Raw genomic sequence first — 16030 nt, 5'->3', positions numbered from 1 at the left:
CAAGTCTGATCAAAGCGTGTACTACTCGCACATACAACCAATCAAACTGTAACAGTTATTGGTCCTCGAACAGCCTAGGCGAAGGTCGCTGGACTACTGATGCGGGTGTAGAATTTATTGAACACATTTATGATGCGTGGGAGAAGTCACAAAGAGCTATTGGACTGAATTATAACTTATCAAAAATTTCAATTGCATTAGGCATGACATACTTCTAGAAAAACTCATATTATGGAATCAATCTACCCAGTGCCGTAAATAGCCTTTTCTGCGCCCTGTGCGAGCTTCTATAGCTGCGCCCTATTTAAGCAGACCCTTTGCCTATTTTACTGTCACACTCACTAAAACTTAACAGTAGGTTCGCTCATCATCATCATAAAGAACGAGATTAACTGTACTCGTTAAAAAGAGCTCGGTGTTAACTACTACGTCAATACGTGTGTAATTATTACATCGCGTGCGAATTATAACTTATCAAAAATTTCAATTTCATTAGGCATGACATACTTCTAGAAAAACTCATATTATGGAATCAATCTATCCAGTGCCGTAAATAGCCTTTTCTGCGCCCTGTGCGAGCTTCTATAGCTGCGCCCTATTTAAGCAGACCCTTTGCCTATTTTACTGTCACACTCACTAAAACTTAACAGTAGGTTCACTGCTGCAAATGTGTTGCCCATTAACGATAAACGCTCGGGCGCTGCCAAAAAAATGAGAGCGATGTATGTTTTAATTGATACTAGCATAGAAGTCCGTTTTGTGTTGGAATCGAGTTCAAGGGGCTCAGCGGAATCTTAACAAGAGCAAAATGAAAAAAACAATAGTCCTGCCCAGTCGGTCTATTCATGCGCCCCCGAGAGTCTACGCCCTGTGCCTGGGCACCGGTGGCACCGCCCTATTTACGCCACTGTTCCTACCTTAATGGGAGTTTTGAAAGTTGTTATTAACAGTGCAAATCAAAAGGCGCAAACCACAGGATCGGTTTTAAAGCCTCTGTTGTGTTTAATATATATAAATATATTTTATTTTTTATTTTATTTTTATTTTATTTTTATTTTATTTTATAAGGATCTCCAACGTTAGTACACAAAAAAGTTACACTAATACATTCACAAAACTTAACCTATACCTATGCACTCACAATTATAGGAGATTCGTGCTTTAACATGCTTCGTATTTTATAAAAATATCTTAAGACTAGACAGACATTATATTACAGATATTGAAGACTTTACATAAAATTTTTAATAGTAATAATTATAAAAATAAAACTTAAGGATAAACACACAATTTACTACAAATATTATAACGTACTGTAACAATTCTCACATTTTTTGGCAAACACTGACAGGCTATCTTGACCTATGTCTAAGTCCGATTCACGGGTCGCACTTAAATTATATGCAATCGACATGCGAACTAGCGGCGCGTTCTTACCTAATTTAGTTTTACATGCTTGTAAAATATGTAAAATATGCACGTTGGTGCCTAGGTGGCGCGTGAGGTACATTTATACATAGTTCATGTAATAAATGTGGACTGTCAATATCATTGTTAAATAATTTATATAAAAATTTTTGGTCTAGTATAGATCTACGAGCATAGAGCGATTGCATTCCAAAATATTTAAGTTTTTTGTGGTATGTTTCAAATTCCTGTGGGATCTTGTAACGGAATGCTAGGTGTTTAATAAACCGCTTTTGAACTCTTCCAACCCTGTCTCTATGCACTTTATATGAGGGATTCCATACCTGGCAACAGTATTCCAATCTACTTCTTACAAAACAGTTAAATAATTTTATTAAGGTGTAATTTTTAAATTCCCTGGACTGACGGAGGACAAAACCGAGTGATTTAAATGCCATAGTTACGACTGAATCTATATGTTTATCAAATCTTAATTGGCTGTCAAAAAATATTCCCAAATCACGAACTGTATTACAACTTTTTATCACTTGGTCTGAAATATAGTAAGAAGTTAACATTGGTTGTTTCTTTCTAGTAAAAGTAACGTGGATACATTTGGAAGAATTCAAATACATTCGATTACATTTGCACCAATTAATTAATCTATTGATGTCCTCTTGTAGTAAAATCATATCCGATTCATTCTTAATAACCTTTACTATTTTAAGATCGTCAGCGAACATGTACGCGTTTGATGAAGTAAATAAGTCAGCCAGGTCATTTACAAATAGAATAAAAAATAGTGGACCCAGGTTTGATCCTTGAGGGACCCCGGATGTAGCACTAAAAGATTCTGAGTGGCTTCCGTCAATCACTACACATCCTTTCCTGTCATGAAGATAAGACCCACACGATAAAAACAAACCTGTAATACCAAAGCTTTTAAGTTTTTCCAAAAGTATATCATGATCAACCTTGTCAAAAGCTTTAGAAAAATCACTATATATTACATCTACTTGTTTGTTATCATCCACTGCCTTTATGAGATTTGTTACATATGACAGTAGATTAGTATTTGTGGACCTTTTGGCAATAAATCCATGTTGTCGTTCAGACAAGAGGTGCCTGATATGGTCAAAGATGAAAGGATAAATAAGTGATTCAAATAGTTTAGACATAGTTGAAAAAAATTGAAATAGGACGATAATTACGAACATCCTCCCTCTGACCATCCTTGAATATAGGTACAATTCTTGCCTCTTTCCATTTTTCAGGAAATTTGCCCTTCTTTATCGAGGTGTTGAAAATAATATACAGCGGGATAGAAATGGGATCCATACAGGCAATCAAAAAGATGGGTGGGATATTATCTGGCCCAGCTCCCTGTTTTTTGTCATGTCTTTTTATTTTAGCGATGATACTTTTTTGTGAGATGCAAATGTTTGGCATGTCACCTAACGGATTAATAGGACTTGTATCATAATTATAATCTTTTCTCAAATACTGTGGCAAAGTGGGTTGCAAATAGATTAGATATTTCTTTTTTATCACTTGATTGCTTATTTCCTAGTTTCATAAGTGCTGTATAGTTAGACATTTTATTCCGCTTATTTTTGAAATGCGTCCAAAAATACTTAGGGTTTTCACCTATTGCCGATTCAATTGTAGTTATATAATTAGAGTAACAATACTTTATAAGTTTATCGCTGTCATCACGGAGATATTGGAATTCCAATCTATCAAGTGGATTGTTATATTTTTTAAATCTAATATGATATTTATATTTTTTTCCTAGTAGACGTATTAAATGAGAGTTGTACCATACAGGATACTTAGTACCAGACTTTTTACATTTGGGTACATGGGTATGAATTATTTTATTTACTATGGCATAAAATTTATCCACCATATCATTTACGCAATCATATTTTAAAAGCTCGTCTGCCCATGAAACCATTTCTAATTCTTTTATAATTTTATTGTAATCCGCTTTGTAGTAATTCAACTTGTCGACATATGCATCATGATTTTGTTTACATATGACATTTACGTAAAATTCAAGAGGAGGATGATGGGTGTCCACATTCCTAATAGCAGATTGTGATTCAGTTAAGTCACTTATTTTAGCATTACATAAAACCAAATCCAAAATTCTATTATTGTCGTTAGTAAAGTAACAGCCTGTAAATTTCCCACTGCTGGGCTAATGGCCTCCTCTCTCATTAAGGAGAGGGCTTGGAACATATTCCACCACGCTGTTCCAGTGCGGGTTGGTGGAATGCACATGTGTCAGAATTTCAATGAAACTAGACACATGCAGGTTAAATCCGTGCTCCACGTCAAAGAAGGCAAGTTAAAATCACCACAGATTAAAGTATATGTCGTGACATGCTCATCTATTACTCGATTACTGTTGTCAAGAATTTTTTTTAATGTATTTTGTGATAATGGAGGCGGCAAGTAAACCCCACAATTTTTTATAGTTTGCTTACATTCATTCAGTTGTATCTTAACCCAAATATCCTCGCATTCACTGTTACAGTCAGTCAGTCTGTAAGAAATAATTTTTTTAGAGACTGCCAGGGCCGCCGTAAGCGGGGGTGCGACGCGTGCACTGCACGCGGGCGGCACGTCCAGGGGGCGGCAAATTGAGCAATACATCACGTACCTAATTCAAGTCATAATTATAATTCACACAAATCCTTAAGTAAAATAAATTATTCAAAGCATCGAAAAATATCGCACTCAGTAAAGTTAAAAGTCCGACGTCTGTTATCCTATGAAAAACAATACTGTCGAAGTTAGGAGAATCCCCTTTAGCTTCCTTATCAATTGGTAGATTAGGTATCCGTTACTTGTAGTAGAGCGTTGTCGTAGGGTGGCTTGAAGCGTATCACGCCGTAAGTTATATTGGTGGTCGCTCGAAATAGCAGAGCTACGGGCACCGTTAAACCGGGCGCGGAGGGCATACGTTCGCTGTCGCAGGCGCAACGTGCTCAACGCAAACTTAGAGGTACACCTGTGGGCTGCACATCGTCAGTTGAAAAAAGAGTTAGAAAAGGCGTTAAGTAAATAGAGAGCAAAGGGGCGCCTCTATCGTGGTTTGCGAGGGAAGCTCCGAACATACGGCGCTCCTGTTACGGAATAACTACCGCCAGATCTCCTGCGACTGATCGGGAAGCTATTTCCGGGAAAAAGGGTGGGTCATTCAACCATCGATGCCCTAAAACACCCTGAAGACCCAGACAATGGAGGCGGTGGTCCAAGGGAACGTAGTCCTAACGGTATCACTGGACGTGGCGAACGACTTCAATTGTCTTCCTTTCTTTTTTTCTTAATTTAATTTACGGCATCCACGGGCTCATAGGCCCATGCCTTTTTTATATTTTACATTTATACACTTTGGCGTTTTATACTTTATATTTTTACTTAACATCAGCAGATATTTGCTAGACTTCAAGCTCGCCGTCTTCCTTTCGAGACCATAGGACCATTTCGATATCACGAGTTGCCTTCCTATCTCAAAAGGCCGTTGGGGCATACCTCCAGGATCAGGTGATCCTCTGGGAGGGGGCGATGGATGACTTGTCCGGCGTTTGAAGTTGGTTTGACTGGCTCCTGCGGGCACCGACCTCACCCGGGATGGGTGTGTTCTGTCACGGTGACGGGGCGAACCTTTCAGATGGCGGCCCTAAAGTCGAGTGTCTCACGGTGGATCGAATCGAGATGCTGGTCTTGATGGTTTCTCTAACTTAAACGGAGGGCCTCCTAATCCACGGTCCTTGCTGAGGTCTCCTCGAGGAGCGTCTACCGCCCTCCAAGAGACGGCAATTTAGGCGCAGACACGTATGAAGGATCAGGGCCTCATCCTGGATGGAGCTTCGTGCAACGTTTTGTCCAAATCAGCTTAAAGCTCATCAATGCCAACGTAGGAGGACCTCCTAAACCAAACACCTTGCCTGCGTGCGCTCTATGGCATTGTATTTTTTATTTATTGTAAACAAATAAATCTAATCTAATCCAGCCCATTTCCGGTCACTGCTGGATATGTCCAGTCCTCTCCAATTGCACGCCACTGAGATCGTTCTTGGGCTACTCGCATCCAGCTCCTGCCAGCCGTCTTGCGTAAGTCGTCACTCCACCGTGCCCGAGGACGTCCTACACTACGTTTGCCGAGGCGCGGTCTCCACTCTAGAACAGGTTTCCCCCAACGGTTATCGGTTCTGCGACAAATATGGCCCGCCCACTGCCACTTCAGCTTATTAATCCGGTGGGCTATGTCGATGACTTTGGTTCTCTGGCGGGTCGCCTCATTTCTTCTGATGCGATCCCGCAGAGAAACGCCGAGCATAGCCCTTGCCATAGCACGCTGAGCGACTTTAAACTGGTGGACCAGCCTTGCCGTGAGTGTCCAGGTTTCTGCTCCGTATGTCATGCCGGGTAGGACGCACTGATTGAAGACTTTCGTCTTAAGGCACTGTGGGATCGACGATGTAAAGATTCGACGTAATTTTCCAAACGCTGCCCAACCCAGCTGAATTCTTCTATTCACCTCGTCCTCAAGGTTGTTTCTACCTAATCGCGAAGTCTGCCCATGGTAGATATATTTTTGAACAACTTCGAGGACGGTACCGTGTATCGCAATCGGTTCCGGTAGAACATGTTCATTGAATATGACCTTGGTTTTATCCAAGTTCATCCGTAGGCCGATACGCATAGAAGAATCAGCAAGCGTCTGCAAATCTTAAGCGTTGATGCCATGTCCTTTCTAGTTCAGCGTCTTGAACATATCCTCCATTGAATTAGTAAACAATTTGGGGGAAATAACGTCCCCTCGTCTCACACCTTGATGCAATGGTATGGGATTTGTTTGCTGACTTGGTACTTGAACGGAAAATACACCTAAATAGGTGTATTTTCCGTCCAAGTAATAAAAAATACACCTAAATAGGTGTATTTTCCGTCCAAGTAGGTAGGACTCCCTTAATGCTTGTAACAAGGCTCTTATCTTACGGGACCGTGGGAACAGTGCTGCTGACCCGCTTCGCCGAAGAAGACCAGTAGAAGGGGTCTTCGCTATGGATGTCTTCTCCTCCCGCCATAAGTGTCCCGGGGTTAAGGGTTTCTGTACCCTGAGAACTCCCTAGGAAGTGGAACTCCGCAGAGGTGAGCCTACCGTTAGGACGTCACGGTAGTATGCACAAAAGATTTCGTAACATCCTCCAAAAAGACAGAGTGGGTCGCTAACGTTGGTTTTTTAGCAGGTATACACCCCGCCAGGTGGGGACCTCATGTGGAGGAATAGTGGTATGCGTTTTTGCAGCGAAAAAAAGGGCGGCATAATAGGTATTGCACGCGGGCGACAAAACAGCTAGCGGCGGGCCTGGAGACTGCTATCAAAACTCCTCCACCTAGTTTAGAGCCTATACGATCTCTTCGGTATACCATGTATTCTGCATCGAATATCTCTGAATCGCTGATAGTAGAGTTTAACCACGTTTCTGTGAGAATTATTACATCATATGAAACATTCTTTAGCCTTAAATATATATCCTTAATGCATGACCTAAGGCCTCTTACATTTTGATAATAGAAACTTAGAGGAACGAACATTGCAGGTAACAAATAGAACAAAAAAAAAGCACAAAACTTGACGAGGCAATAAGACGGACTATCTAATTGCGAACAGATCAATTTAAACGATCAAGTGTTTCCACGTTTTTTATAAATATATGTTCAGATATATCATCCTTGCGCACAAAGATACGCCCGCTCTTTATCCATACGTATTTGTATTTTTTTTCTTTGGCTTTTATACGAGTTGCTGCATGAAGGGCTTTCAAAGCCGGTGAGAGATGTTCCATTATATAAATCGGTATTTTGTCTCCAGCAATCCCAATATGTCCCGTGTTTAATTTCTGAGTTATTTCCTTAAATTTCCTATTAAAAGAAAGCGCAGAGGCGAGGAAACCATCGCGAACCCGTGGGCAACTAAACTTAACAAGAACAGAGCGTGGACGTGAGCTAGTTTTATTTAGTTTAGATACTCTAGTGCAGAGATGAATATCAGATTCATCCAATTTGCAGCCAGTAGTATTTGATATTTGTTTCACAATAGTCACTAGATTTTTCGATTTATGTTCCGGTATATTATGTATTTCAACGTTGTTAGCTCTTGAATGCTGTTCCATTTGGCTTAGTCTTCCAGTAAGATCTGCAATAGTACTTTGTAACTTCTTATTCTCCGCTTGCAATTTTCACGATTGCAAATTTCATTCCTATTTGTATATGAATTTCCTCATATTTTTGATGTATAAAATTCATCGAAACTGTTACTTAATATGGTTAACGTTACTCTCTAAATAGGACTTGCGACATATATTGTACTGATTACAGATGATGCAATCCTTTTCTTTTAAAATCTGCGAGTTTATTGAACAAAAATTTACAAGAAATGTCTTGTCACTGGATGCCGGTTTTCAAAATGGTGGTAGTGTTTAAACATTGACGATTCAAAATCCTTTACTTACTACTTTCCCTAGACCCAGGATTCGGACCCGCTAATTTTTTATAAATAAAAAGAAACAGAACCTTCGATAGTGTTGCTATAAGAATCGAGTTCTGGGAAGCACTGGAAACAGCTAAAGGTTGCCATTGAAACATGGCAAATTGAAAAACATAACTGTTTTATGTTATTTGCACTAGCTTACGTTGAAGCGGGGTGGGGATAGACAGAGGAGTATGAATGGCGCTTCAATAAAATACGAGATGAATATTTCAACATTTATTATCATATATTTGAAATTGAAGATCGTCGCAGCCGCGCAGCGCCGCGCCGCCTGTCGGCCGGCGGCGAGCGCGCCGCGCCGCCCGCGCAGTGCAAAAATATATAACTGTGCCGCGCTCACGTCGCTAAGAGTAATTTTACAACAAATGTATACATATAGTCATATGTCTATCGATTTAAATGTCTACATTATCAACAAAAATATAGAGGAAACGGCGCGGCGCTGCCGGCCCGTCGACGTCGGCGGCGGCGGCGGGGCCGGAGCGGCGCCGGCTCCGCTACGAGCGTACGCAGCGTACGCGTACATCTAACTCATCACACCATGATATGAACTCGATTACAAAACTTGTACATTTACACAACGACATGAACCGACTGCCTAGGGCCTCGCGCTACAGCGCTGCGGCGAGCGACCCGCAACACGGGCAGGGTTGGGCCAGGATATAGCTGCATAATGATGGAACCCTTTGTTGTCAACAGTAGGTTTAATAATTGATATTATAACGTATTAATATAGAGTATTCTTTATATAATCTTAAATATATTACCTAGTTTACGATACAACGATAGCACGCACTATACGTTACAACAGCGAGTTTGAGCTATTAGATAGTAATCGCGTCGGCGCGCCGAGGGACTGCGGTCTGCGTGAACATTGAATAACGAATGCCGCACTAAGAAGCAAGAAATACATTTAGTAAGCGAGTTATTCCACTTTGTAAATAAAGTTTAACTTCTACTACGGTCAGAATACAGACATCACATCGACATATAGGTGGTAATCGTTAATATCTAACACGAAATCTTACACCTATCTACAGGAGCGTGACTGACGCGACGTTTGGCGGCGACACGTCCTAAGGGCCACCCATGGGGATGCCTCGGCGCATTACGACCCTCGCGGGGAGCCGATAGTGTCATCGTGGTGATAAAGTCTTAATCGCGGTTTGTCATTGAGCTGAAGCTCGGAGTTTACGTGCGACATGTTCACTAAATAATTCGTTGTAAACTGAAGCCACCATACGTCGAGAGCCCTCAAAATTTAAGAACTGAGTGCTGTAGGAAACTAGTGCTACTAATAATTAGGTCGCATCCATACAAACGTGTGCTTGCCTCTCTCGGCTGCATATAACCGGCGCATTGCTGCTACCGTACGGTCGCGCTGTGTGCAGAGCTACACGGCATTGTTCCGTTGTGATTTAATTTCATCGATGCACTCTACATGTGAAATATTCTCACACTCAGGCGGCTTAGAGACGCATTTCAATATTTAAACAAAATAAATTTGTTTTTAAAATATAGCTGCCTATGTGTGCATACTTATTTTAAAAGATACATCGGTCCTACCTAAAAGAAAAAGAGAATTTATATTCTCGCTTCAGTAGAAGTTCCGAATTCTAAAATAAGACGTCATTTTAATCTATTTAAATTTTAAAGTATCTCAAACGCAACGCATGTCAGGGACGTGGAAGCGTCCCATTCGGTGCAGTTTTTACTTAATATCTGCCTTATACGATAAATTCATCAACGCAGCGGTCGGCTGGCGCCGCGCCACGGGGTGACCCGGCAGAATATGATCGAGTGATTGCTCTGGTGTAGGCGGCGCGTGCGCTAGGGTAGCACGTGTAGCGAAAAGTAATACTGTTGTGTGGAGCCCGAAGGCGGCGACAGCTGGGCGTCGGGCCGAGGTGTCTATCTGTAGGCGGGCTCCGACAGGAACGGGTTGGCGGGCCGCGCGGGCGCCGCTCCCGGCACGCTCAGGCTGTCCGCGCCGCTGTAGCTCTGCAACACAAGCGGCGTACATTGAGGACAGGATACAACTCAAGTCATCGGTTACATCCGGGGAATGCTTCTCCAACATAAGATTGACGTTTGAATGTGTCCCAGCCGCACCTGTGTAGCGCCGTAGTTGTCGTGATGCGCGAGGTCGGCGAGGCGCGTGGAGGACAGCGCGCGGGGCAGCGGGTTGGAGGGCACGCCGTGCGGCGCCAGCACGCCCGCCTCGGCCACCGCGCGCGCCTCCTCGTCGATGGCGGCCCCGGCCCCCGGCGCCTCGGCGTCGCCGCCGCGGAAGTTCACGAAGGCGAAGGCGGCCAGGGCGACGCCGCACAGGATGCCGTAGCCCGCGAACGTGCGCGTCGTGCCCCACTTGGCCACCGCGATGCCGCCCAGCACGGCGCCGCAGCCGCGCCCCAGCCCGTGGTGCAGCCCTGCGCGACCGGGGTTAGCTCGGTATTCGTTTGTGTTTAATGCGCCTCTATCGACTTCACTTCCGAATTCAACATGTAAGCGTATCTAGGAAAATTATTTTAATCTATTTCTGAAAATAACGTAGATTTGAAACTTCATTTGTCCTACTTACAAAAGTAGTTTAAAAATACCTTATTCAGATTGTATCATATTGGCAGAGCAGAATAAGTCATTTTCAACCGACTTCAAAAAGGAGGAGGTTATCAATTCGTCTGTATTTTTTTTAATGAGTAAGTATCGTAAGACCGTTGGTCTAACGGATCTGTTTGATGTTTGTTTATTCAAAATAGTAAAAAAATACATCTCAAACAAAATGTATTGTAAGTGTTAATGTATATAATGCTCGACGTGCAAGCAGCGCACTCGTATGTTAACATATGAGTAAAAAGTACTCAGTAGTAAGAATATGTCTCTGCATAAATCTCATTGTCTCCGAGTAGATTTGACAGTGCGCCAGAACGCTGTGTCAGTGCAGGATGCATGTAATGTCCGGGGCGCACTGTAATTCTGATCAGTATACCTATGTATATTGAGAATAGTAACTAAACAAGAATAAGTGATAATTGTGCGTCTTGCTAAACGCGAGATGTGAAAGTTAGCTTACGACCCATTTCGATGGTCAGAGTGTATCTTTTGAGTTGAAAAATTGTCTTATAAATATAGATAGGGATTGTTTTCGGTAATATGTAGATTAAAGATACGTACATTTTTATATACTTAAATATATATATTACAAAGTTATTTCATTTGAGAAAAAAGACTAACGATTAGTCTTAGGAAGTCTTCATCGAAGGCTTTAATCGCGTTACATGATGCTCTGTTTCGGTATTCAGTGTGTTTTATCGCAATATGTATTCGCACTGATAAGTCTGCGTTAACGACACAACCTTGCAATACGCCTTGAGCGGAGGAGCGCAGGTTGGGGGGGGCGCCGTGGGCGATGTACGAGCAGCACGCGGCCCACACGGCGGCGTGCGTCACGCCCTGCACGAACTCGAAGGGCAGCACCCACCACGGCAGCGTGAGCCACGAGATGTACAGGAACCGGACCACGTTGCCCGCCAGACCCAGGCACAGCACCTACACGCACGTTTGAACAATTCGCGAGTAGAAAATATATCGACAGAAATTGATCTTACTATTGAAATAATTACGCTTTTACAAATTGTATATAATTACTTTAACGTGTCCCATTTGCGTAATGAGTTTGAAGCTAAAGAAATAAGCAAAGATTTCGGAGATGTGGTTGATGACGGAGGCGACGCCGAAGAGCGTGGGAGAGCCGCCAATGTCCTGCGGAAAATGCGCCGGTCACGAGAGCCATCCATTACACAACTACGAACTGCATTTTATAATTAAAATCTCTTTGAATATAAATAAACTCAAAAATTCTATATTCATAGAACGTACACAATAATATAAGACTATTTTCATTTTAAAGTGGTGAGACTATATTGCTAGCGTAAATACCTGCAAATGCCAGAAAAGAAAAGTAAAAATGAGGCCTATCCCGAAACCCATGAACCAGGCGACGAGGAGGAAGGAGGCCGCCTTCACGTTCTGGAACTGCTTCAGCACCGTCACCCACTCGGGCATCTCGCGAGTGGTCTGCGCGAACACCTGCGGCAATACGTAGTGTGCAATATCTAGTCTGTTTCCGATCGCAAAGGCAAATCATTGAAAACACTCGAAAAACAATTCGTTACAGAGTTAGTAGTCGTTGATTTTCATGCAGAAAATATTATAATTTGCTGCTATTGTAAGTATCTAATTAATTGACATGCCTCTCGCCGGTTTTGGGTGGTAACAAAAAGCTTATTTCGAGTGTTTTCTGTATCGATTCTATAAAAGTATATAGCAAAAGTTTTATTTATTGATGGTCAAGGCAGGTTAATTTGGTTAATAAACGATGCCGAGGTCACAATTTATACAAAATTAAATTAAATATACGTATTGTTAGAGATTGCAATTTCATCGAGTAGTGTCGCTGGTCAATTTGGTCATTGATTGCTTCGTCGTAGCAATGTAGTCGAAGTCGCAGTTCCAGTTTCATTTTTAATATGGATAATCTAATCTCAATCTGTGTTGACCGACGATAAAATGTATTTAAATTTTTGACCTAGTTACAGTTTTTTCCAATTGCAATTTTAATTCAAATGTAAAAACGAGAAGTGTTTCGCCACTAATTAGCTCAAAAGCCTGAGAGCAAATGTTGAAATAAGTTGTTGGCTTTTCTCACAAGCGTCAGTCGGGAATGTATCTCTCTGCTCACCTTAGCATGTTCCAGAGCCGGTTGTCGAGGCGGGGGAGCGCTCGTGTCGAGCCCGGGGAGCTGCAGCTGTTCCGCCAGTTGCTCTTGCAAGCGCTCTTCGTGGGTCGGCTCTGCGGGCGCGGGCGCCGGCGGAGTCTCTACGCTTATCGTCTCGTACTTGAACTTGATCTAGTGCACGTAACTTCATGTTGTATTCATGTATGAGGGGTTAATTCATGTATTTTACAAAAACTCTAATTAAACTTTTTCAGTTGTAGCCGGATTTTGTAATGTTATGATAAGGTTAATGTTAAAATATACTTTCTAAACAAGTTATGATAAAAGTTAATATTGTGTTAGCAAATGCGCTAGAGTTAGCATTAGTTAGTGTATACGTTAGATAGTAAACCTGGGTAGCAGTTATTAGTGCAGCACCCATCAGCACCGAGAACGTAGCAAAGCAGATAGTGTAATTTTTCTCATAGCGCTGCGGACCTCCACAGGGATGCGTGCTGAAAGCTGTACTGTGGTCCAACGCGATACCCACAAAGAACATCGCCAGGCCCCATCCCAGCGAGCCGAACATCCGTTGGTGTCCGTACCTGTGCAGAGCGCGATGTCTATCAGTCTAATGAAAATACACTTTTATGTTTACAGCCAGCCTAGTATGTTTTCAATATATAGAGAAGTAAATGAAAACTAGTAGCGCCTATTTCCCGACTTAAAAAAGTTTATAAATCCTCCCCTTTAGAAACGAACAACCCCTTGTTCGTTTCTAAATAAGATTCTACAGTTATTGTCGCTTGGCCTATTAAAAATTTAAAGTTCAGATTATCAAATCCTAGAATTACATCTTCATCAGGTGACATTGACACGTCAGTTAGGTTTGGATATTGGATCTCACCTGTCGGCGTCTTCTCCCAGTAACGTTATAACAGCAGAGTCTGCCAAAGTGATCGCCGGAGCGCTGAAGAATTCTCCAATGACGACGAGCAGTAATAGCAGGAAAAACGTTTTCTGAATGTCAGGCGTGCTGTATACAATATAAGAATGTAACGGTGTGACCCAGTTGGAGTTAGTGTCGGGGTTATAGTTTTCAGCATCAGAAACCGATAGCGGCGAACCCTCGCGGCCGGCTGAGGGCAAGCGGAAGTGGCGCGTGGATGTAGGCCAGTCTTCGTCATAGCGCGGCGACACCAGTCGATACACGCTGTCGTTAACCGGCTGCACGCACGACACCGCCGTCGGCTGCACCCAACTCAGGGGCAGCGTGAACACTATCCATGCACTGAGGGACGCCAGCAACAGTGTCCTTCCCTTCTGCCATCTATCCGCCAGGCCACCCCAGAACGGCGCCGACAGAAACTCTACAAAAGGTCTCGTGCCGATCAGCAGGCCACATTGCCCTGCGTTCATGCCCATTTGCTTAAAGTAGACGCCCATCAGTGGGAAGAGGGAGCCGAAGGCCGAGTAGAAAAAGAAGTAGAACGTCTTGACCGTCAGCAGCTCGGGGTCGACCGTCCCCGCGCCGCAGATTAGTTCGAGCAGGTCGCTGCGGCCGCGGACCTTGTGGGTTGCCTCTTTAGGCGCGGGGTACCTGAAAGGGTGTGTGATTATTTAGTACGCCATGAGTGCATTATTTGATCGCAGCGGTAGACGCTGACAAGCGATCAAGTGACACTGCTGCAGACTGCTATTTCTGCTTCAATAGCATCCCATATGACTTATTTCAATAATTTGCCTACAGCTGGGGAAAACTCTAACGGGTACGCTTTTTGTATTTAATATTAATTCTAAAATGCAGTAAAAACGCTTTTTCGTCTTATTGTTTGCAATTAATTGAAGAGAATGTTAGAAAAACACATATTAAGATTTGTTTATGTAGTAATGGCATTTATGACTAAATTTTACACAAAATACTTATCATTCAAGTAACCGATCTGACCTCTAGCAGTACAATGTGTTTCAGAAACAACTAGCTCTGCAACTAATACCATAGTGAAACAAATGAACGGGAACAATCTAATCTAATATTTTAATTTTACTAAAGATTTAACTGTAATTTGTCATCGACCTTGACATATATAAAATAATTACCATTTCGGATTATTACAAGAATGCCTTTAATAATTTAGGCTCTGTGTGGACTTTAAATGATTTGTCAGATTTTGGTAAGGCGAAACTTTTTATCAAGGCCACACCTGTAACAATATTCTAGCGACGAGCGCGGTAACGCTAAGATCAATAAATACCAAACTAACGTGTAACTGTAGGCATGTACTTCCCGTTAGATGATTCTATTTAACAACTTCAAAAGTTTCAGATAAAATGGGGTGAATGAGTGGGCCTTGTCACGTTCCTTATGAACGCCATTATAAAACATTATGTCGATAAGATATGTAAGTACGTAGTATAGCTATCGCTTGTATCTCAACGTAGGTACTCGGAATGTATACGGAAATTAAAGACATTTATTCGGGGTCGAATGTCAAAAAACAGCGAAAAACATTGAAAAGTCTAAGAATACGAATAATTAACGATAGCTCCAAAGCGTAGTGGCCCGTTATGTAGAGATTTTCTTGAAGCAATATTGTTTTGGCTTGCGATTGGAACGGGACGAGTGACGCGAAGAGGATATTACAGGGCGAAGGGAAAAGGGTTTACACGCTCGAGGACTAAAAACTGAACGTGCGGAAAGAGTGCGCGCACCTGGAGGTGTCGACTTCACCATACTCATCGGGGTTGACGAGAGGGCGCGCGACGGGCGGCGCGGTCTGTTGGTGCGCCTCCATTCTGAGCGAGCGGCGGCGGGCGCCCGACTGCCGTGCCCGCTGGCTCGCCGCCGCCCGCCGCGCGCCGAGTCGATACGGCCGCGCCTACGCGCCCTGCCGCCCGCGCCGCCGCGCGCAGCCTCCCCCGCCCATGACGTCACCGCCGACTCCTCGGCTACACTCGAAACATTCTTTGCGATCGACCTTTTCATAGCGGTGACATAGATCTAGCCATCACTCGCACCCTCAGACCTTATATCGCCTTACAAGTCTCGAAAGTGACAGGACTTGCGGGATTTGGTCCTTCTTGATAAATATTCAATAATAGTAACATGCAATTTGAACAAACAGAGCTGGTGATAAAATCAAATAAATCGTATTTATATTATTCATCTAACTTTTTTATAGAATTCCGTTGAATATGTAACTCGCATATTATTTAAGTTGGTAGTTTCCAGGCGGTCCATATGAACACTAGAGCTGCCAAAACTCTAATAGATGCACAGGACGTTAAGTCCGAGTTTGTAGATCTCCAGAATGTCTACAGAGTAGTCGTCGAAGTTG

General features: G+C 42.7%; 1 protein-coding gene across 1 annotated transcript; it reads right to left on the bottom strand.

The window, feature by feature from the left end:
- Positions 1 to 8178: 8178 nt before the first annotated feature.
- Positions 8179 to 15519, bottom strand: LOC124543919 (major facilitator superfamily domain-containing protein 6-A). Its single transcript, XM_047122246.1, has 9 exons — positions 15405 to 15519; positions 13600 to 14292; positions 13105 to 13297; positions 12717 to 12884; positions 11915 to 12064; positions 11624 to 11737; positions 11332 to 11524; positions 10088 to 10404; positions 8179 to 9976 (listed from the first exon to the last, which is right to left on the bottom strand). The coding sequence occupies exons 1-9, from the start codon at positions 15485 to 15487 to the stop codon at positions 9887 to 9889; spliced, it is 2001 nt and encodes a 666-aa protein (XP_046978202.1). The 5' UTR covers positions 15488 to 15519; the 3' UTR covers positions 8179 to 9886.
- Positions 15520 to 16030: the final 511 nt, after the last annotated feature.

Source organism: Vanessa cardui, chromosome 3, assembly GCF_905220365.1.
Source record: "Vanessa cardui chromosome 3, ilVanCard2.1, whole genome shotgun sequence".
NCBI classification, from domain to species: Eukaryota; Metazoa; Arthropoda; class Insecta; order Lepidoptera; family Nymphalidae; genus Vanessa; species Vanessa cardui.
The sequence above is the reverse complement of the archived record's forward strand: the minus strand, read 5'-3'. Positions and strand labels throughout refer to the sequence as shown.

Bases quoted from the DNA above. Each gene is read 5' to 3' on its own strand.
- LOC124543919 (XM_047122246.1), bottom strand. From the start codon at position 15,487: ATGGAGGCGCACCAACAGACCGCGCCGCCCGTCGCGCGCCCTCTCGTC. The intron at 12,065-12,716 runs GTGAGCAGAGAG...GTATTGCCGCAG, and splicing joins CGGCTCTGGAACATGCTAAG to GTGTTCGCGCAGACCACTCG. The intron at 10,405-11,331 runs GTTGTGTCGTTA...CCGGTCGCGCAG, and splicing joins CGCTCAAGGCGTATTGCAAG to GGCTGCACCACGGGCTGGGG.